Here is a 22,500-nt window from a genome sequence, read left to right as displayed (position 1 = left end):
TAACAGTAGAATTGGTGTTCCAAACAATTTTTCCCATCCGCTTGGTCTGAACCTCTGTTTAATCACTACAAAACTGATTACATCTGTACTGCCTCGAAAAAAGAAAACCAATTTTACTTTGAATCCCAACTCACCCTTCTTAAAAGAAAACTCAACATTGAGAAGCACAAATCATCTCAAATTAATCTGTGAAAGGCCTTCTCCCGTGGTATTTCTCATCCTCTGATTCTCTTTTGTCGTTCACAACCCGTTTGTTCCTTTATTATGTCTTATGTTTTTCTACATTGATTGGATGTCTTACAGTGTCGTCATTTCCTCCGCCTGCAAGGAATTCGGCTTGAGAGAGATCAATAGTTTATCATTAGTAGCTAGCAATTATTGTTGTTAAGATGAGTGTTTAATTCGGCGTGGAAGTGGCCAAGACGGTTTCGTCTATCGCTTTCTCATTTAAAAGTTTACGACACGTTATGATAATGCCTTTCTGTAAACACTTTCGTTTGGAGCCAGAGAAAATGAAATTAAGGTGGAATAAATTTGCGCAATTTGAAAAAAAAAAGAAGCTGTCATTTTTGGCCCCTAGTTACTTGTCTATTAATGATAATTTTTATCTACTGATTTCGTATATACACTCTCGTTAGACTTTTAGATACGTCTATTAATTAGTTATTGGATGAAAAGATTCGTTTCCCCCTCACGCCTGATAAGTTTTTGTCAGTTGCTTCCTAGTTGCTAAGATACAGATATTTGTTGTCTTTTGTCCCTATTTTACCAACGTACTTTGTGCTTTGGACCCTTTCGTTCTTTGTGCTAGTCATTTGAATTTGCTAATTCTTTGGTTCTTATTTGTCTTTGCAAGAGCCCTGGGTCTTACCTATGGTAATTAAGTTACTTATAAACTGGGATCCAACGCAGGACTATCTGTGGATTAGGAAGATAAACATCTCAACAGATCCTGAATTTCAACTTCCCTGCCCCAGTGAAGTTGACTACAAAATTCGCGATGTCACGGGACTGGTGTCTACATCATTTGGAAGAGCGGTCTCGAAACCTTTGAACGAACACCCTGGTCTGGTACCATCCTTCCTGAAGGCAGGGTTTGAGATGATAAAGTTTTTCAACAAGGATGTCATATATGAGCCTATCAATAAAGCAATCCACTACCAGAGCTTCATTGAAGTTTTCCCAGTTCTCGACATGGAGTTTGCATTTAATGCTACTGGATGCTCATTCGATCAGCAGATTGCTGCTATGCAAGTGGGGGTTAACAAATGTGTAAACGAATACAACAGAGGCCGATTCCCCCTGAGCGTCGCCATGGAAATGAGATGGATTCAATCGAGCGATTGCCTCATGTGCCCTGCCAAAGCAGTGAAGAGTAATCCTGTGGAAGGTGAGTCGAACTTAGCAATTATACAGCATTATGGAGTACCCGCTGCACTCCCTCAGTCGAGTGATAATCATAATATAATTAACTCCCATACTCTTGCAGTGGAGTAATAATCTGATTCAAATTCAAATGAGTATAGAACTAGTGTTCGTGCACTTCCTCAGTCGAGTAATAATTAAAATTCAGTGAGTGTCGAGATAGTGCTACTAAACTCCCGCACTGTAGTAATAATTAAAATTCAATAGTGTCGAGCTAGTGCTCCCGCACTCAGGCAGTCGACTGATAATTAATTAAAATTCAGTAAGTGTGGAACTTGTGCTCCCGCACTTCCGCAGTTGACTCATAACCAGAAGGCTGGTTATGCTCGCAGCCTGAACTCGGGCCGAGAAAAGACGTTTAGGTTTTAGCACAATCCGTGTACCTTCCGATTTCGACAATGTGGGAGATCATCCGAGCAAATAAAAGAGAGAAACAGTTAATTTTGGAAATAAGTGCTTTAAATATTAAGTTTTCTAGGTGAGAATGTTGTCGTATCGTAGTGGGTACAATTCACTCCTTCGAATCCAGATGGTCGGAGTTCGAACCCTGCTGGTGTAGTCTACGATACTTGGTTTCCGATATCTTTCTCTTTTCTTCTCTTTTCTTGGGTAAATTAGTAGATTGCAGTCCACTGATGGACAGAGTGACTTAATTTTAGTAAACGACCGAGTTCGAGCGTCACAAAGAGCTCCTGGCGTCACATCATGGAGATATGACTTCGAAAAGTCGCGAGATTTTACACACGTTTCGTGAGAAGGCACGCTTATGCTTTGCATGTCTTGCATTTGAGCTTAGTTTTTTGAAGGTTTGTCGGAACCGGAAAGAGGTGAGGATCAGTAAATTAACTTTGTTGTGGAAACAAGCTGAATGTGCATTGAAGTCGAAAAGAAAAAAAGGTGAAAATGAATAAAATAAAAAAACAAAAGGATGAAACCCTCAAAGGCCTTCACAGCGCCTTAAGCCACGGCGCCACCAGAACACGCATGCGTATAGCAATGAAAAACTGAGCGCAGGCACTACCGCAATAAACGCAAGTGGACTACGTCTAAAACTAGGCACAATCAAAGCTTGACGGGTAATAACACAACTGGATTCTCCTCTCGGCGCTGCCCGAGTAATTTATATTCAATGAGTGTAGAACTAGTGCTCCCGTACTCCCGCAGTCCACTAATAATTAAAATGCAATGAGTGTAGAATTAGACATAGTTTGATGCTACTCTGGTTTAGAGATTGATGAATGTTGCTTTAAAAAGTTACAATTCAAGACCCAACCTAACGTTTCGACACTTCTGCCTGGTGTCTTCGTCAGAGGTGATCCAAAACTGATGTGGCTTGGCACGCCTAGGTATGCTGCTTAGATAAGCTCTAATCAAATGCATAAAAATACTAATGTGGCCTTGAACTACTTTAAAATACACTAAAACACTAAACGTCCGAGCTTTCGCCGCTCAACGGCATTATCATCTTATCCGTCCCTGATGATGCCGTTGAGCGGCGAAAGCTCAGACTTTTAGTGTTTTAGTGTATTTTAAAGTAGTTCAAGGCCACATTAGTATTTTTATTCTTTTAGTCAAAATTCTACTGAAAGACAACATCCAAAGATTGCTCTTATCAAATGCTTTTGATCAGCGTTTAGTGGAGAAATACCTTCCTCGACAGCAGCGGCGATCTCAACAGTTGGTATTTTGCCGAGAGCAACAGCAAACTTGAAGCCTTTTTCCAAACCACTCTCCGTTCCAGCCCCGATAACTCTTTAGAAGACCCATTTATCTTTCAGAAACGATCCTGTCTTACGGAGTAGAAGGCAGAATTTCCTGTCGTGTTCCTCTCTCTGTTTGATGGACGCCTGATGCTTTTTCGAAGAACAGAATCTCTTACCCTAAGCGGTTTCGAAGTGATCAATGAAAGCAGAGAGTTCACTGATTGAACGGGAGAACAAAGAACGCAATCTCTGTATTGACTGATGGCAATTGTGTATGCGCAATTTCAAGAAAGAAAACCCAGTGTTTCCATGAGCTTGTACCCCTTAGCGATCCGCACAGGAGGCCGGACTCATCGTTGAAAGCACCTTAAGCTTATTTTCTTTGCACCGGTGGTTGAAAAACAAATGACTGCCATACTGAGCAATACTGAGCGTAGCCTGCGTAACAAGCGTTTCCGCTGGTTATGGGGCGAGAGCAAAACAGAGATGAGAGAGGGGAGGGGAGAAGGGACGAATGAAACTCTTGCCATTCTGCCGAACGGCGTTCGCCCACGAACGCAGAGCTCTGCATGATTGGTTCCCCAACTGTCACTCTGTAGAGAAAATGAATTCTGAAGTTGTTTTCGACAGGGAAACAGTGACACTTATCACGCAAAAACACCCTTTGTGGCTAAGACGTGTTTGCATATTTTCGTTTTCCTGTACGGAGAACGGAGAGGCAAAAAGTAGGAACCTTTGGTCAAACCAAGTCAGCGACGGCGAGTGTTCGCGCACCGGTGGCTCAGTTTGTTGAGCACCGGGCTGTCACGCGGGAGGTCGTGAGTTCAACTCCGGCCGAACCAACAATCAGGGTCTTTAAATAACTTGAGGAGAAAGTGCTGCCTTTGTAACTACATATGCAAATGGTCAGACTTTCAAGTCTTCACGGATAAGGACGATAAGCCGGAGGTCCCGTCTCACAGCCCTTGTTCATTAATTCTGTGGGAAGTTGAAGTTCCCACACACTATTCGAATAGAGTAGGGGACAGTGTTCCCGGTGCGGCGGGTCTAATCTGCAGGTCGCAGGTCGCAGGTCGCGGGTTGCAGGTCATTGTTTCACCAATACAGAAAGTATCCTAAACATTCATAAAAGCTAACCTTAAGCCTAACCTTCTTCTGAGAGATGGCTGGATCGCAAACCCAGTTTGAAAAATGAAAGGAACAAAATAAATAAATTCCACAACATTTTCAGTAGCACTCTACAAGGAATCGAGAATACTTCAACTTGGCTGTGCGCAAAGGAACTCTTTCTTCAAGCAGATTTTTAACAGCGGCTGCGTATGTTGGCGTCGCAATTTTCTGCAAAAGTCAGTCGCGCCTGTGTTGTGATACTCTGGGTCCTGGGTGGTGGGTGCCAGAGGTTTCTATAAGGGCCTGATTACATGAGCCGGGCTGGTCAGGGCTGGTGTCAGTTTGCCGGAAAATCAACTTCGCGATTACATGACAACCGGGTCAGCCCAGTCAAAAGCAGCCCGGCTCATGTAATCAAGACCTATGATCCAGCGAACGGAGAAGCGAAAAATACGTTGTTTATTTATTTATTTGTTTTGGCAAGGCATTATTTCCGTTGACATGTTCTTTCTTCTCATTGGTCATCTCTGTGACAAGCACGCTACTGATGTGTGCTCAAGCGTGAACGCGTGAAATGGGCGTTCGGCAGAATCGTGGGCTTTGCGGGCAAGCGTTTCCTCGTCGCTCCTGCCCTCCCCCCTCGCATCTCTGTTTTGCTTTCGCCCCATAACCAGCGGAAACGCTTGCCACGCAGGCTATTAAGGAAAGAAGCAACCCAAACTTTAAATTTGCACGATCCTAAAAGAAATACTTAACGAGGGAGGCGGAAATGTTAGCTGACGAAAGACCACTTTGTCGATTTCGATTGCTCTACGAGAAAGGCATAAGTACTTAGCCCTGTTTAGCCTGCGTAGCAAGCATTTCCAGTGAGTGAAAAAGTCAGTAAAAATTTTCGGGCCGCGCGAGAATAAGGCGAGTGAAAACAAATCAATACTTCTTGTTACATTCGCCCTATTCACGCGCGAACCTAAAAATTAACATTCGCTTTTCGCTCCTTGGAAACTTTTACTGCGCAGAGTAAACGCAAGCGATGGAATCATAAGCGGAATCGGACACTTTGTTTACGACTCCTTTCTTTGACTTTCACTAGATAGTAACGCTCAAAGCTTCCGATGACGACTGCTACTCCGTCGCTAGAAATAAAAAACAGCCTTAAGCCCTGTTGCAGCATTCAAAAATAATCAATATGTATAATTGACTAATGCCTTTTATTTCAGGTGAGATACCTTCTACCTTGTATTTAGAAGTACTGGGTATTGCTGGCCAAAAAGATCGCATTTGGGAGAACTTTACCACAGATGTTGCCAAAGGTTGGATGGAGATTGAAACTAATGGGAAAAGACCAGTCCCTCACTGGGCTAAACAGTGGAGTTTATATCGTAGATGATGAGGTTGACATCTACAGCTACATCAGGGAAGTAAGTCAAAGGAAGAATTCCATCTTGCCCGTTGGGCAAGTAACTCTCAAATTTGCTTGCCCGGGGCACTTCCCCGCTTGCCCAAGTTTTCAAACTCATTAATAATTCATGAACCCAAAAATGGAAGTCATACTACATATAAGAAGCGTGTTTTAATGTAATAAACCCAACTTGACTACAGTCCTCTTAGTACTGATCACTTTCATGTTTAAGCCATTATGTTGTAATACTTCCACAACTTTTAACTTCTTCATTCTGCTTTTGAAAAGCCGGCGAGAGCATATTGTTTCATTTGGGTGACTGAAAAATAGTTTCAGTCGAGGAAAAACGTCTTCGTTTGAAAGAAAAACTATTTTAAGTCATTTTAACTCTGAAAGTACTTTGTTGACTCAAGTCTTATTCATTTCTTTTTAATGATATAATACTTTTTATTTCGCGCACCCAAGTATGTTATCACTAGCAAACTTGTATGTTTCGTCGAAAACAGGGATTCAGATGGAATTTCAACATCAAAAATGCTGGTTTCATTTTCCCGTACAATTTCTACAGCTTTGATACATCGTTGTTGGGTTAAGTTTTTTTCCACAGAAACTGGAAAAGGCTTGCAGAAAATTAAGCAATAAACACAGCGTTTTCGTGCCAAACGCAGCTATTTTTAACATGGAAAGAAATTTGATCTGGGCAGATTTTGATTACGCCGCGCTAGGCAACCACCTATGCATGAGCCGTGAGCGCGCATCACGCTACAACAAAACAACGCTATAAATTGTAATTTTCGTCAAGCTTCATCTAAACTTTTGATTATACAAAAATTTGGTTTTATCAACGGAGTTGATAATGTAAATTGGCCACCGTACAGAGATTCTAAAAGCTGACGTTTCGAGCGTTAGCCCTTCGTCAGAGCGAATCCTACCTTACCCTTTCTTCTCAAAATCATTATCAAAAATTTAGACGGCGAACGGCTTGCCTGGGCTCTTGCCCGTGGGGCAAGTAAGGAGAGAAAGTTACTTGCCCAAGGGGGAAATCTACTTGTCCCGGACGACCGGACGGGGATTTTTTCGAGCCCTGGAGATATCAGAAAGTTTGTAGTTTCGAAAGTCATGCATGCAGGTGACCTGCAGAGTGTGTAATATTTTTCTTCAGTTATATACCAGTTTGGCAAAAAACTCGGAGGCCCCTTGATACCTCGGATTTCGTAGAATGGGCAGTAAACTTTTCTTTAGTAGTATATAACAAATCAACGTCAGTTTTCTATGGTCTGTACTCTTATAGACCATAGAATGACGTCATAAAATGTTCAAAACTCAAGTGGCTCCTTCGCAGCCATTATTAGGTTCGTCACGCAATGCTCCTCCCCACTAACGGCTGCTTACTCGAGCTCTGCATTCCTTTCCTTAAATTGACCAACAGATCGTTTTCACTATCACGTTATAAAAAAATAAATTCGAAGCCTTTGAATGAAAAAAGCAAAAAATATAAAAATGTTGTAGAAGGCCAATACATAAACCGACCTCTCCAGGTCTTACTTCCGTGTGATACTTCGTTTCTGAGTTATTCGCCGAAGCGTGGCACGCAACTTTATAGGGTTTTGTATGGAATCAACACAGTAAAACTGGTCTTTTACCTGTACTCGATGCAATGTACCAATCACCAGCTTCCAACATTTAACTTTTACAGCATCAGACTCTGCAGAAATCGAGTCAAGTTTTTATTGAGCATGCGCTTGTTTTTGCTTGGATACAAATTTAGAGCCCAGGACGAATCGCGCAGCCTCAAACTTCAAGATCAGAAAAATAATAAATGGAAAACGTTCACTCACCAAGTAACAACGCAATGACTTTCGCCGACTGCCACACCAAATATCTTTTCGCTCAGACTGGAAATTAGTTTGTTATGCTTTTCAAGAGTCTCTTGGCTGGTGAAGAGAATATCTGTGTTGGTATCGTCACATTCTTTAAAATCATCGAGTTTACAAGAGTTTATTAAAGCCAAACTCTTCACATGATTCCATTTGGTCATCAATAAGCGTAGTAAAGGTGCAACTACCAACAACATTGGATTAGACGGCAAACAACGTGGTAGTTGAATTTTCGACAGCAACAACTCTTTTGCGAAAGGGATGATGACAAGTTGGTAAATTAATGATTTACCGTAGCCCGTGGATAAAGATACGAGGGTATTCGATCCAGACAAAAAAATTTATTTGATCGCTGTTGACTGCTGATGACTTAACTGTTCTATTCTGTGAAACTTACTTAACACTCTAGACAGATTCTCGTCACAGATTCCAACTCCGTACTGAAACTCACACACTTGGAAGCCATTTTGCATTTGCTACAGTGGGCTCAGTTTTGACCTGAGGTTTATCAACAACATTAATGCGTGCGTTAAAAAACCGGTTTGACGACAGAAAACCGGATTGACTAGCCCACAAGTTGGGGCTGAAAGACTTGACTCGATTTCTGCAGACAAGAAGAACCGCTGCTCTCGTTGTTTTTGTTAATCTGCTCGGCCGCGGTTCCAGTTTTTATGCCACGCATTAGATAAACTTCAAGAGGCTCAGGATATTTCTTTCATAACCATGATATTTCTTTTGCTTATCCCTCAGGTTTTTTGTCTCCGACCAGTTTCGGTGAGGCAATGTTCTAGTTCATCAAAATCTTTTTACGCCGAAATTATGTCTTCATTTTGATCAAATTCGCTCATGGCGCCGTTGTTTGAATGGATTACAAATTCGCTTTCTTCGGCACGTACATCCATGTGAAAGCCATTCCATCCGGTTTTACAAAAACATTGGCCATATACAACAGTCCTGAGCCAATATAGTAGAGCAATTTTTCCACATATGAAGCTCCTCCGTTCCTCTCGGATACTCTCGTTAAATTCATTCAACTTTTCCCAGAAACGCTGCAAAAAATCCAGACGGTCTTCGCGCCCTTTTCGTTTAAGCCCACCGCACAAGTGAAGGAAAGAGCTGAGCAAAATTTCTCGCGAGGCAGTTAGCTCAGCCGTTTCCTCACTGTGTATGGCAAACATGAGAATCTGGCTGAGCGAGGCTGGTCGATCGTCCAATAACATTGCATGGCTCACTCACGTGAGAAACTTTCCATAACCTTGAGGTTTTTTGCTACAAGTAGATATCAAACAAAGTTCTGTATAAAGGTTAGCATGTTCTTGTTCAATTTAAAGTAGGTAATTAGCTAATTACCAGGTATTTACTCTAGCCGGCGTTAAGTTGGTGTGAAGTTTAATTTCCATTTTTCTCTACTGGAAGATTGTTGGAGGCTCCATGGGTAGCGATTGTCATTCATGTATTATCAAGCAAGCATAAAAGCATCTAAGAATTTTCTACTGCATTATCTAGCATACCTATGGAGACCTATAGCTTCCTATGGAGCCTCCAACAATCGCTTAGGGGAACATTCGCATCTGTGTGTTTTCCTTCATTATCAAAGGCGCAACCCTCGCCAGAATTGTTTGAAAGCACTGTTTATCCAGACGACGGAATTCACGGAAAGCCTCGGGGTCTTCCCCATTCAATTCCCTTCAAGATTCGGGAATGCCCCTTGTTGCCTACGTTTTAGGATCCAATCCATGCCCATACGTTTTTGGTCGGCCAGCTTTTCTTCTTCGACGGATTTGTCGAAGTAAAAGGACAAGTACAAGTGCCACCATTTCCGTTTCGGAGACCATCTTGAAGTCCTCGCTCAAAAGTCACGTGAGTGAGCCATGCAATTTTATTGGACGATCGACCAGCCTGGCTCAGCCAGATTCTCTCGTTTGCCGCACACAGTGAGGAATTTGCCTCGCGAGGCAAAAAATATCACACATGTTTAATATTCTCCTCACTGCCTCACGAGGCGAATTTCTCACCGAAACTTCGCCGCACATGTGAGGAAACGGCTGAGCTAACTGCCTCGCGAGGAATTTTGCTCAGCTCTTTCCTCACGTGTGCGGCGGGCTTTAGTCAAGTGATCAACAAATGTTTCCATTTCACGGTTTTCTCTTTCTCTATGTTTCTTTCTTTCATTTCATTTCATATCCTGCGCGCCCTCGTAGAATAATTGTTAAATAGACCATAGCCATGAACCAATCAGCGCGCGAGAATTTTGACCGTTATGGTAAAAACCAGTTTGGCCAACGTACAGCCCTGAAAACCTCAGATTTCAGAGAGAAAAGGCTGTAAGTCCGTAGCATGGGATCAGGAAATGCAAAATTACAAAAATAATTTGAGTGAGAAACATACTCATCTGATCCTTAGATCATTCTACTAAACACTATAACTTTCGCCAAAACTGATGGAAACCTCTATAGATAGATAACTGGTGTTTTGAAAACACTGAAGTTTTGACTGACAAGAACGAACATGTCAGAGGATAAAGGGAATGAATTGGATGACCGGTCCATTCACGCTAATGGCTTGAGTTGCTTACTCCCAAAGGGGGTTCAATTAACATTGCATGAAATTTCAGCAAAACTGAACAGACGAAACGGAAAAGCACTATGAAGAACCCATAGGCAGACAGTGTGTGTATGGGTTCTTTTGCTGACGTTTCTTGTACAAAATTGTTGAATCAATGAACTCATTCGACTGGAAATTCGTCTCTAAAAGAGAGGACCGAACAAAGCCACGTAGTGACTGCAGGGTTCTGAATATGGGTGGTGGGCAGCTGTGGAGGTCTCCATCATCATACCCGCCTGAGGGGAGCAAAAACCCTCCCCGCCTACTATAAATGTGGATGGAACATGGCAACAAACAACGCGTCTATGATAACAATCTAGACACCGATGCGCCCGATGGCAGCAAGAGAACCATTTATTCTCAACCCATTCAGAGTCGGAGGGGAACTGGCCCACGTTTGACAAATCGTACGGTACTGCTGGGTGAAAAACTGCTTTCCAATCGGTCGGCGATGCTTCCAAAACGATACACTGTATCTTCATTTAACCAACAAGAATTCTTGAGAATTAATGAAAAACACAGTTACTCAAGCTTAGGGATTCCTTTTACACTTGATCACTGTTTGACTACTTTTCTTGAAGGCACAAGACACAAATAATTGAATTGATTATTTCAATTGTTTACCATCTCCGACTCCATGAAAGAATAAGATGGAAAAATTCCCTCAAAATTCTATACTCTAGAATCTGTCCCGCGTTTTTCAGGTTTCAAAACAAAATAATTTAATTATCTTGCGCTTTGCAAAAAAAAAAAAAACGCGACAAACCTTGGTCAGTTTTCTACCCTTCACAAATTAAACTGGGGGTTTATGTCCAAGCTAGGAAATGATAGAAAAAATACTTTGTTTTGTATTAAAAACATACCATTACGGAATCCTTTTGGTCTGAATCACTGGATAATTTAATCATTCCGGGTTGTTCCACCTCGCTTATCCAAACCCCAAAATGTTTTTTTGAGCTGAAAATATAATAGATGTTTCTAAATGACTTTTGTCGTCGCTTTTGCCAGCGATGGATCCCTCGTCAGTAGATACGTACGCTTAGAAAGCAAAAATACTACTCCACTGCAAGTAGTAATGTGATATCCATAGACGCAAAACCACTCCCAAAGTATGTAGGTACTTAATAAAGGTAATCGACTAAGGACTTAGGGCGCGTTCGATTGACCCTATTCCGGAATAAGAATACGTGGCGTGATGATTAAAACGATATGTGAGGCGCGTTTCGAAGCAGCAGGGATAATAAAAATATGTTTAAAATAGCATTTTAACTGATGTTTGACAATTTTAAGGTAATTCTCCGTAAAAACGTAGGATTTCTAACTTATATTCCATGTATTCCTATTCCGGGATACGGTGAATCGAACGCACCCTAAAACATGACGATAGGAACCCAAGTACGCACCACCATTTGCTGAATCTTATGAACTAGTCATTCACAGATAGTTCTTCCTAGTTTGACGCAATTCGATTCTTTCTTCGTGCTACAGCCAATCACATTCGTCTGTGAAAGCTTCAAACAGAAATTTATACAAAAGCTGCCAGCTGCTTCTCAAAAGAAAACCAAAATCTTTGTCGCTAGAATTTATTTTGCCGAATTTTGAGAGGGAGTAAACTGTTTGAGCTGTGTGTGGACAACCTTTCAGCCTTGGAGATTATACTCCGATATACAAACCACCTGGAGGGGTTTATATACTTAGATGAAAATAATGTAACGAGTGCCGAGCGAAGGAACACTCACAGTATATGTTGACTTTTTCTATTAACGGCAGGTAATTTAAACAAATGAACTTATGACTAACAAACTTAACTTCAGTTTCTTTTCTTTACTTTTTCAGGCTTACGGCGAGAACATGACCAAATTCAAACAACAATTTACAGCAAATGAACTTGCCCTATTTTCGAATGAGACTCTAAACCGTGTCCTGTTTGAGGTGCCTCATAAGGTAAAGCTCCTTCCCTTTTCCAAAAATTGGTCCTCGTCCAACAATAGGCCAATTTCGATATTTTAAAATTCAGCTGTAAACAATGGATCTCAGTACGAGGCTCCGGGAACAAACCCCACAAACTCTGTTGTGGTACCCTGGAGCCTCGAGCTGAGGTCTGTTGTTTGCAACGGAATTTTAAAATATCGAAGTTGGCATATTGGCCTTTATTATTATTATTATTATTATTATTATTATTATTATTATTATTATTAGGCGCAAATTAGCACGTGAATATCATAATCAAATGCACCTTACTATAATAAGCATTACAATTCGAAATCTTTACAATTCTCAAATCAAACCAAATCAAATCAAATGTTGGTTTTTGGAGAGAGGGGAAAACCGGAGTACCCGGCGAAAAACCTCTCGGTGCAGAGTAGAGAACCAACAAACTCAGTCCACCTATGACGCCGAGTCCGCCGGGAATCGAACCCGGGACACATGGGTGGGAGGCGAGTGCTCTCGCCACTGCGCCAACCCTAACTGAACTTAATTGAAACAATTACGTGCAGCCGGCACGGAACGCGGAAAAAGTACGCCCAAGCAAGCCACAGAGGAATTGGTATAAGTCGTTTAGACTAACTTCTTTCTCCAATCCTTCAAGCCACCCATGAAAGCCCAGCCTTCCCCTGAGAAAGCCATGAAGACAGAGGAAGCAAAGGAATCCTCTGATAAGCAAGTCAACAAGAAGCTCTTGGAGGATTTAGTTCAGATATCGAAGAAACACGAGGAAAGCTGGAAGGTATTTTTCAAGACACTTGGCGAGCAAGTATGGAAAATTCCCAATGCCTTTCCCATGATGGACATTCAGAAGGAATGGGAATTTGCTCACGGGCTCCTTGAAGAGGTACCTACAACTCATTTCTCTTGTATTTATAGACCGTTCACAGTCCAGCGTTTTTCCGTCGAGTAGTTTGATCACTATGTTGTTTAAGCCACCATCTTGACCTCATGCGTGAACGAAACCTGGCGGAGAGAGCAAACTGAAGGGGCAGTCGGTAAGCCCAACGTTAGGCAGGAAAATAGGTTTGCGCTCTCCCCAGATTTCGTTCGTGCATGAAAAGTTCAAGATGGAGGCTAAAACCATAGAGAGCCCACACTATAGCAGTCTGGAATAACGAGAAACGTGATTCATCGACAGAATCCACTTGATTTTTTTTTCTAAGAATATATGCTAATGAGCATGAAACAAACGGACATTCCTCGTACCTTCGGTAGGCTTAAAATGACACTTTTTGGCGTTTTTAGATAATCTGATATTCGCCGTCTTCTGTATATACATTAATGGGAGAAAAAGGAAAGAAAGATTCAAAACGACCATCGCCCGACTCTGAGGTGGATTTCCCCTCCCAAAATTGATCCTGCAGGCCTCCAAAACCACCACAAGGGAAGACGTTTAATTTTCCTTTCGTTTCATGCCACTCAGCCATTTCGTACCATCGACGAAGAGCAAGCCAAACGAGAAAACCTCGGAACGTCCGCTATCCAGATCGGAAACCGTAACCACCGAAAGTTGTGCCGGCACGAAACATTACCCCGTGGCGCTGCATTTTGATTGGTCGGCGCTCAACGATTGACCGACCAAATTACAGTTAGAGAGTGTGAATTTTGGTACCTGATTTCAAACCAAAACATCTTTTCCTACACTGATTTAGACCAGTGGGCAAAGCATTCTCTACTTCAGGGAAAAGTCGTCAGATACTATGCTACATTTCACACCAAACAGTAGGGGTACCCCTCACTACTCCTCTTAGAGGAGGAATATGGTCCATCCTTGGTTGTTCAAGTATCACTCCCATTTTTTCGCCAACCTCTGAGAGAGTAAAGCGTGACACATAACAACAAAACAACTCACCGGCTCTCATTTTATCAAATCCGTTAGACCTCATAAGCTTCAGGAATTCTTTACTATATACATCTTACTAACTGAGTACTAGGGCCAATATTCTTCTGTACGGTCTCGAGCAAGTGAGGTTAGTAAGTGGTTTATTATATGGCATCATTTGTTGGGCGAAACAAAGCACGTTCGGTAGTTAAACTCGCTCGGAGAATTTTCATATTTTTCGTCCTCCTCCATATGATAGGATAAAAATTTCTTTTGAGATGACTTTCCCTGTTATTAAGAATAAGATTAACGTCTTTGCCGAAAACTTTTTATTTCCCCATTTGAATTTCCCCGAAGAAAGAGAAAAATATACAAAGGATAGTTTCCGTGGCAACGGTCCGTTCTGTAGAATCCCGACCATAAAACAGCCAATCAGCGTGCTCAATTCAGCTGCGAGAGTACTTGCCATATAATAAATAATTCTTTTATACTTGACGTTTCGTATGTTGGAAAGTCCGACTTGCAGTGTAAAATTAAAGAAACGCTGTTAATCAGTGATTTAAAACCCTCTCTCAATGAAAACATTGGTAGTGAGAAGCTTTTTCTTTATTAATTTCTTCCGGAAGAATCGTCTACCGGAAGTTACGATTTTGTTATCACACTTTTTAACTAGTCAGCTACCCTGAGAGCAGAGTCTCTTTCGATCTTCCTAGATAAGTCGGGAAGAGGAAAGTAGACTCTGCTCGCCGCTTCCACATTTTGTATTGAGCATGCGTTAAAAATTGAAAATTTATGTATCCGGTGTCAGTCACGCGTGACCAGTAGCCACAAAACGAAGAAGAAGAAGTCGGAATATTTTCGAACAACTCCGGCAAACACACGACAATCAAGGAATCATTTCATTGGAAACTCAAGATAGTCCATATATCTTAAAAATGCCATTTTATTTTTTTACTGAAAAATTTATAGGTTTCTGTCAGGCTAGTTTCTGTAACAGACACATATAGGAAAAACTCATGGGAATTCTAACAGTTAAAATTGCCACGCTGTTGTAAATTTCAAAATATTGATGACGCGTGGCGACTGATCATGCGCAAAAATAAAAAAAAACAGGTTTGACAAGTCGAAACTGGACTGACTCATCTAATTCTTTGGATGAGCGGCAAATCAAAGAATGTGGAGGTGGCGAGCAGAGTCTACTTTCCTCTTCCCGTCTTATCTAGGAAGATCGAAAGAGACTCTGCTCGCAGGGTACTAGTCACCAGTTCCTCGCTCTAGTTTTTTAAAATTCTGTGTAACAGTTTTAACCGTCACTTCTGATGATGTATGCTGCAACATACGAAACGTCAAGTATAAAATGAAAATGTTTGTAACCGCTGTTTGTTTTCTTTTCCTATTGAAATTGAAATGGCCAAAGGACAAAAGTATTTAAATAATTCTTATTTTCGGTCGCTTTTCTTGAAACCTTATTTTATTTGCGTCTTCTCGCCGAATGGCGTTATTCCGTTATGAAAAATAATCGAAAATAAGACCAAATAATACATGTTTAGTTTTAAAATTCTTGCTGTTTAATTGCTATTTGCAGTTGGATACTACGGCAGCAGACCATGATATATTGGTGGACAAAAAGCTGTTCGCCTCTTTCTTTCAGGTAAAGTGTTCTGCGTTAATTGTGATTTCTTAAAGTGTCATTGGTTTTGATCAGAAGCGTATAAACTGTGGAAGCGTGCAACTATGGTTCTGGTTGATCTAAGAGAACCAATCAAAATTAACTTCCTAACGTGGAGTTATGAAGCTTTCGAGCGATAGGCGTTAGTGCAGGGCTGGCGTAGGAGGCAAAAACAAAGTTAACCCAGTCCACTGCAAAAGTTTAGTTCCTTTGGTAGTTTTTAGAGATGAGAGTGAGACCTTTAAATGACTGCTGGCAGAAAAGTTAAACAAAGTGATTACCGTACACATAAGGATTGCTAGCCAATCACAGCTCCGCACGTGAAAGTAATCAGTATTCTTACTGTAATCATGCAAGCCGCTTTATGCTACGGACTGAAAAGTCTCGTGAACAACGCGTGATTTCTTTTCTGTATATAATATATCGGAAGAAGCTCTAGAAGGAGCGAACATTTTTCGAATGAGCTTCAGTTCCCGACATTTTGTAAATAAACCCCTTCAGGCTGCTGGTATCAGATTGAATGATGATGCCCGAGGCTTAACGATTGCCCGAGATAAGTGAACAGTTGCTCAAGAAACAAAGCTTCAAAGGCAACTGTGAAATTTCGAGGACAATCTCTCAGCCAAGGACATTATCCTCCTATATACCAGTTTATTAAAAACTGAACTACGGATATCACATTTCCAGCATTTTCATTGGCTCGCCGGACACGGGTTACCAGCTCATATACCTGCACTACCAAATATGGTCAATGAACACAGCAGCAAATACACAGTTTGGCGGCTCCGAGAAAAAATGGCCAAATAAATTCAACATAAAAGAGTTGTGATGTTGGGGTTTTTAATAAAACAATTATTCTACTCGGGCTTGCTGGATATGAAATGATCATAACCAACTCGGCGCTACGCGCCTCGTTGGTTATATATATAATTTCATATCCAGCGCGCCCTCGTAGAATAATTGTTAAATATATATACCAGCAAGCCAAAAAGGGGTTTAATTATATTGACTCATCCATTAACTTCAACGCACTCTACAAATTATGATCAAAGCGAGAATCTCCAAGAATGTTTGAATTCAAATTGAACAGTTTAGTCGATTGCTGTGATCGTCTGAATACGTTAGAACCGAAAGTTAGCTTTATTCCGTTAATTTTCTCCCTCTTGAAAAAATTGGATGACCTTATATAAAATCGGACGGGGGATGTCGTCTGACATCCGTCGTCCGAATTTGTACACGTGACCTATTTTCGGAAATTAATAGATGAAAACTGATAACCTTTGAGTAACGAGTGGAATAACCGAGGCTCAGTGTTTAAATAAAGCAGAAGCATGTCACCAGCTTCTGATGAAGCTAATATCTGTTTGTCTTTTGGCTTTTTGGTAGAGATGAAGTTATCTATTGCCTACCCAATTCCTGCTCCATTACTGAACAGAAATGTATGTTTCGTTACAGGGTCCATAGGTCATGAAGAAGCAACTCAAGAAACGACTCAGTGTTGACAGGAACTCGATGTGAAGGGCATCTTTAGTATTAGTAATAACAGGACTTGACTTAATTGTAGTGTGAAGTACTCGGAAGAATTTGTAGACTTGTATTGCCTTTTATTTTCTTCAGCTTTTAATAGTTCAAGCTCGTATAGTCGTGGCTGCGCGAGTCTTAGCCATAAGCGCTTACCGCAGCCAAACACTACTACAAGGATATTGCTAGTGGATCAACCAGTAGGATTAAGGTGAATCAAAGTCTCAGGCTATTAGGGTGCTAAGGTGAATTAGTAAAACTAGTTACCGGCGATATCTTGACTATCCCCTGACCCACGTCTGGGAGAAGGACAAATTAAAATACTTAGTGTAGGACGTGAGCGGAAAAATCAGAATCGGTCAGTATCGTGTTCGTTTTCATGAACACCAGCCTAAGGCTTTAGAAAATAGTTTTGCAATCGGTCAGCTGTCATGATGAAGAGGTCATACAGCGACTGTACATGTGGTCCACAATAGAGTTGCACGGTGTAACAGTAAACAAAAAGAAAAAAAAAGGAGTGAAAGCTTTTTTGTAGTTTTATCTTAATGACGCCAGTTTCTCCTCCATGATGACAAATTACACCACAACGTCAATTTAAGTAGCCTTTAATCCACCTCGAGTCAGAGGAATTATATGTCAAAATTCAGACGACTCTCTCCGCACTATGTTTGTTCGCTTTTCGATAGTCGAACGGTAAAAGCGATCACTGAGGGCTCGTTTCATTGGCTTGCTTATTCTGGATTTTGCTGAAACATCAGGTTAAACGTGCTGATACACAACTTTCAGTATACAAGTTAAAACGACCACCCTTCCTATTCTTATTCTGGGATACGGCAATCGAAAGCATTAAGCGAACCAAGCTTGCGATCCTGTGCCTTCTGGGTTCTTTCGCCTTTAGCTGTGCTCGCTTGCCGGTACTTTCTAGACACACTCAAAACGTTTTTCGTTTGGATATATTAATACTTTTGGACGAGAATTACTTTAATGACGCGAAAAGTTACTTTTGCCTAGGGATCTTTTTACTCATTCATACAATGTTCACATGTACAATACTCGATTCTCCGCTGCTGGAAATTTGCGTGTCGTTAAATCTAGATTGAATTTAGAACTTGATAAAATCTTTTGCTAGCTTCGGAGCAAAATTGTGGAACTGGCTACAACCAGTTGATTGCATGAACTCAGGACAAGACTGTTGAGAAAACAAATTCACAACTGATTTTCTCTTAAAATTCTCGAGGATCGGGATGATTATTTTAAAGACTCTTCTTTAATCCCGAAATTAAGTATTCCTAATAAATGTTGCTTATACTTTTCTTCTCAGGAATACCTTTCTTTGAAAGCTTCCCGAACATGTTACTCCCACCTCCTGCACTTTTCAAACCTTGCTCCCGTCCCTTTGGATTTTATCCTATTCTGTATTTTCCGCGTTGTTTTTTTCTCCTTTGAGTCTGCTAGTCACGTGAGCCAAGTAAAATCTGCACGGCCGCCGACCTCGTTCCCAGGACCTTTCCCTTCGCTTTGGGGCCCTGGGAACGGGTTCCTGGGAACGAGGTTGGCACTGCCGCCTGATTAGCTACCACTCCTCTTCCTTGAAATGCCAAGTGCACTCCTTTTGGTGCGACTGAAGCTATGTAGTAACTAGAAGATGTAAAAAAAGGGGAGGGTAGCCCCAGAGAAAAAGTGGCGAGAGAGGTAAGCGAGGTGAGAGAGACAGGACGGGAACTCCCGGAAAGCGGAACACAAGCGAGTTTTCCTAAAATGTGGGAAGCGGGAGAAATAGGAAAAATGCTCCTTGGGAGCAAAGCCTCTCAAGACTCTCCAAAGTTTAAGAAAGGCCTTGGTGGGAAAAATGTCGCGACATTGCACAATATGTTACTACAGAAGGGGCGGGAGCCAATCAAAACAGGGACGGGAATCCGGAGTCTTTTCGGTTCTTTTGTCAACCAAAAGAAAGCCCATTCACGGCTGCTGACGCAGACATCTTTGGCATATCTTTTTTGGTCCTGAAATTCACGCTGCGAGACGGATGGTGCACAGCCTGGTTGAGCCTGCATCTCAACTACAGAATACTTAATTAAACTTTTTGTTTACTGACCTTGACAGAAAACTGAAGATTGAACGTTTCAAGTCATTTTATTTACTTCACATAGGCACCTCAGAGACAGCAACTACAAATCTTTCGCAGCTAAAATAATATGTGATCACCAAAGGCAGCTTCTCATTGGGTCAAGACTAGTGCTCGCGAACTACGGAAGCTCGTGTTTTTCCCCAAATAATATTCAGAGTTATCAATTCGGCATTTTTAAATGCCAGCATGTACAAGTAACAAATTATATATTTGCAATGATGTAAAACTTCCGCAAACCGAAATGTGCCCTAAGCGTTTCTGTATTCTACTGTTTTCTGTATTCTACTACTTTTCATTACTCCACAATGCGAGGCTTTTCATTCTTGGTTTCAGTAGAAACCGGCGCTTTGCGTTGTCACTTCTTTTGACCAGTGTACGTCAGCAGACTGAGAGGAAAAAAAGTGCTTATTTCACGTCATAACTTATACGTAGTTTTAGGGTAATTTGAAGGGTTGTTTTCTTCCCATGTAAACCATGTGAGCGTTAGCCCTACTAACGGAATTGGGCCCACACAAGGACAGAGAAAAACTCTGACCAGGACTGGAATTGAACCTATGACCTTCGGGTTAGATCACCGCTGCTCCACTGACTGAGCTACAAGGTCAGACGGGAGCAGGGAATATGTGATGTCAATTTCAGGGCAATGAATTTGTACAAGTGCAACGAAGCGTTACGTCTTTGCAAACGTTGGCCGTGTAGCACTATATTCCAACAGAATTAACCATTGGAGGGTAATTTGAAGTGCTGTTTTCTCCTCTCTGTCCTTGTGTGGGCCCAATTCCATTAGTTGGGCTAACGCTCGCATGGTTTACATGGGGAGAAAATAGCACTTCAAATTACCCTCAAATAGTCAATTCTGTTCAAATATGAGCTATACGGCCAACGTTCGCAAAAGCGTAACCCTTCCTTATACGTAGTTAGTTGTGAGTAGTATCTCTACAACAGTCTTTCTGAATGGGAGAATACAATGTTACATGTAAAGCGATAAAATTTCTAGCGACTCAAACATTTGCCATCCTTCTGCATGACAATAAATTTAGTCGATATTCATGTGCAATGTCAGTGGTTTCGCGCGGCCTTAGCGAGTTCACCGCACAGTTAACCAAGTTGGTCTCCATAATAGGTCGAGGTTTACTTATATCCAGGTTTGACCCTAATTAGATGCACGCCCAATTTTGACATCCAACACGAAGTGTCCCTTTAAGTGTAAGCATTTGCTACCTATTTTCAACAATAAGGTAAGCGTAAAGGTTAGCGTTATTTTTAGCTTTGGGTAAATGCAGCAGTTAATCTTTACTTGAAGAGCAGCATTTGGGGGACACTTTGTGACGTAAATTGTCTGTATTCTGAGACACGAGTGAAGTTAAAGTTGGTGAGAAGAGCAAGGGGACACTTCGTGACGCTTATTGAAATCCGCATGCATCTAATTAAGGTCAAACCTGGACATATTTATAGGTTGGGCTTATTTTTAACCTCACATCAATTTTTTTGGTTTGGTCAAGGCAGTTTTAACCAGTTTGTTAAACAGTAGACGCACAGTGAGTTGGATGCACTAATAATTGTCCTTAGAACGGTCTACTGTTTGAGTGAACTGTGCTGAACTAGAGAGGGTGAGACCACTGTGGCTCCCAACGTGATTGTGGTTTACGGCAATACCACAACGGTCGTTCTGCCCCAAAGGCGATGTATGAAGAACTGGTGAACTAGTAGCTTCTCTACAGCCGGTAAGTATGAAAAAAACAACAACAACAACAACAACAACAACAGGACTCACTGTCTTGTCACGTAGAGTGTTTGTGAACATACATTACTTGCTGGAATAAACTGCAGGAGTTTAGAAACAACAAACTTTGACTCGCTTCTTCGCCAATGACACACTTCAATGACATTCGAACCTCACTCGTTTTGCAGATTCAGCGAGGCATAATGGAAAACACTGAAAAAAAAATGGGGGTCAGTTTGTTATCAACGGTCGAAGTCGTGGCCACTTCTGTGCTAAAGCACCGCGTTTGAACGCTGTTTTGTTGCAATATTCACCACCTGACGTTGTTCGCAGGTCTGCTATTGCGTTGATAGTGGGTTGAAATGAAAGTTCAATCTTTGTCAATTGATTCTGATGTGAAATTGTGACCGTGGGAATATTTTATCCAGGAATATTTGACTCAAATTGGTGGCACCTGAGAATTTAGTTTCCAGCCTTGGGATTTTATTATTACCGTTGACAACCACGAAATTGTGAAATGGCTCAAATCGCGTCGGATCTGGAAAATAGGGAGTTTAAGATCTATTACGCGACGGCAACGAAAATGTCACAAATTCTGCATATTTAATGAGAAAAAACAATAGCTTGGCGCGCTCTGCACGTGTATTTTTCATTTTTGTACATTTCTTTCACGTTTTCGGCAAATCTACGACGTGAAATGAACAATTCTCAAGTTTTACGGAGAACGTGAACAAAAGGCAGCGAATTTGAATTTTCTGTCGTAGATTCAATACCACACCTCCTAATTCAGTTCCTGGGGAGTTACACTAGTTTTTAGAAGTTAGACAAGCCGACATAACGACGAAAAAGATTAATAAACCTGAACTTGCAATTTTAAATGACGTTTTCGTTACCGTCGCGTCGCAGATCTTAAAGTCCCTAATAACCGCACAGGAATAATTATCTTCTTAAGCTTTTTATCGGGATTCTCATACAAATCCTTATATTTTTGTCGGCCAGGCTCACACTGAGCTTGGACGCCTGTGCTGTAACGTTCCCTTCGACATTTTTCAACATCCTCGGAAGTCTGGTGATGAGGATCGCCTATCTCGTCAGAGCGACACTGGGTACTATTTTATTCACAATATGTCGGAAGAGATGTCTCCATCGTTGTTGTGAGTTTCGCCTTAAAGCAATGGTGAGTGTTTCAGCATTTTGCGGACAATTAATGACTTCGATGAACAGTAAGATTCTAATGTTACATTCACAGGCAAGATTCATAGCTCAAATCATCATAGTAGGTGCCCAGGTGGTTGGACGAGCCTTCACACAAGCCCTTCGCCAAGAGTTTCAGAGTGAGTGATGCAATCAGTCTTGAATTTTACTCAAACTCTGCAAAGTGTATTAGCTGTCTAGTTTGCTCCAGTATTTCAATGTCACTCTTGCCAAACTACGGAATACAAGGGGATGAATTTGTCAAGATTTCAAACTCATATTGTGAGAGAATAACCCAGTATGCGTATTTACACTGTAGTTACGTATAAAGAACGT

At 41.4% G+C, this 22,500-nt stretch overlaps 2 protein-coding genes across 2 annotated transcripts in view; both read left to right on the top strand.

Annotated features, from left to right (window-relative positions):
• Window positions 1-17,733, top strand: part of LOC138001021 (uncharacterized) — a 48,306-nt gene extending 30,573 nt beyond the window's left edge. Inside the window, exons 6-12 of the mRNA XM_068847690.1 lie at window positions 857-1,390; window positions 5,456-5,617; window positions 9,241-9,374; window positions 11,955-12,062; window positions 12,709-12,951; window positions 15,515-15,580; window positions 17,054-17,733. Coding sequence (XP_068703791.1) covers window positions 857-1,390; window positions 5,456-5,617; window positions 9,241-9,374; window positions 11,955-12,062; window positions 12,709-12,951; window positions 15,515-15,580; window positions 17,054-17,062 — 1,256 coding nt within the window. The 3' untranslated portion in view covers window positions 17,063-17,733. The remainder of the gene's footprint in view (window positions 1-856; window positions 1,391-5,455; window positions 5,618-9,240; window positions 9,375-11,954; window positions 12,063-12,708; window positions 12,952-15,514; window positions 15,581-17,053) is intronic.
• A 4,347-nt stretch (window positions 17,734-22,080) lies between these two features.
• Window positions 22,081-22,500, top strand: part of LOC137999909 (mitochondrial import inner membrane translocase subunit TIM16-like) — a 6,242-nt gene continuing 5,822 nt past the window's right edge. The window contains exons 1-2 of the mRNA XM_068845881.1: window positions 22,081-22,147; window positions 22,220-22,304. Coding sequence (XP_068701982.1) covers window positions 22,145-22,147; window positions 22,220-22,304 — 88 coding nt within the window. The 5' untranslated portion in view covers window positions 22,081-22,144. The remainder of the gene's footprint in view (window positions 22,148-22,219; window positions 22,305-22,500) is intronic.

Source organism: Montipora foliosa, chromosome 4 (assembly GCF_036669935.1).
Source record: "Montipora foliosa isolate CH-2021 chromosome 4, ASM3666993v2, whole genome shotgun sequence".
Lineage (NCBI taxonomy): Eukaryota > Metazoa > Cnidaria > Anthozoa > Scleractinia > Acroporidae > Montipora > Montipora foliosa.
This window is presented reverse-complemented; position numbering and strand designations above follow the sequence as displayed.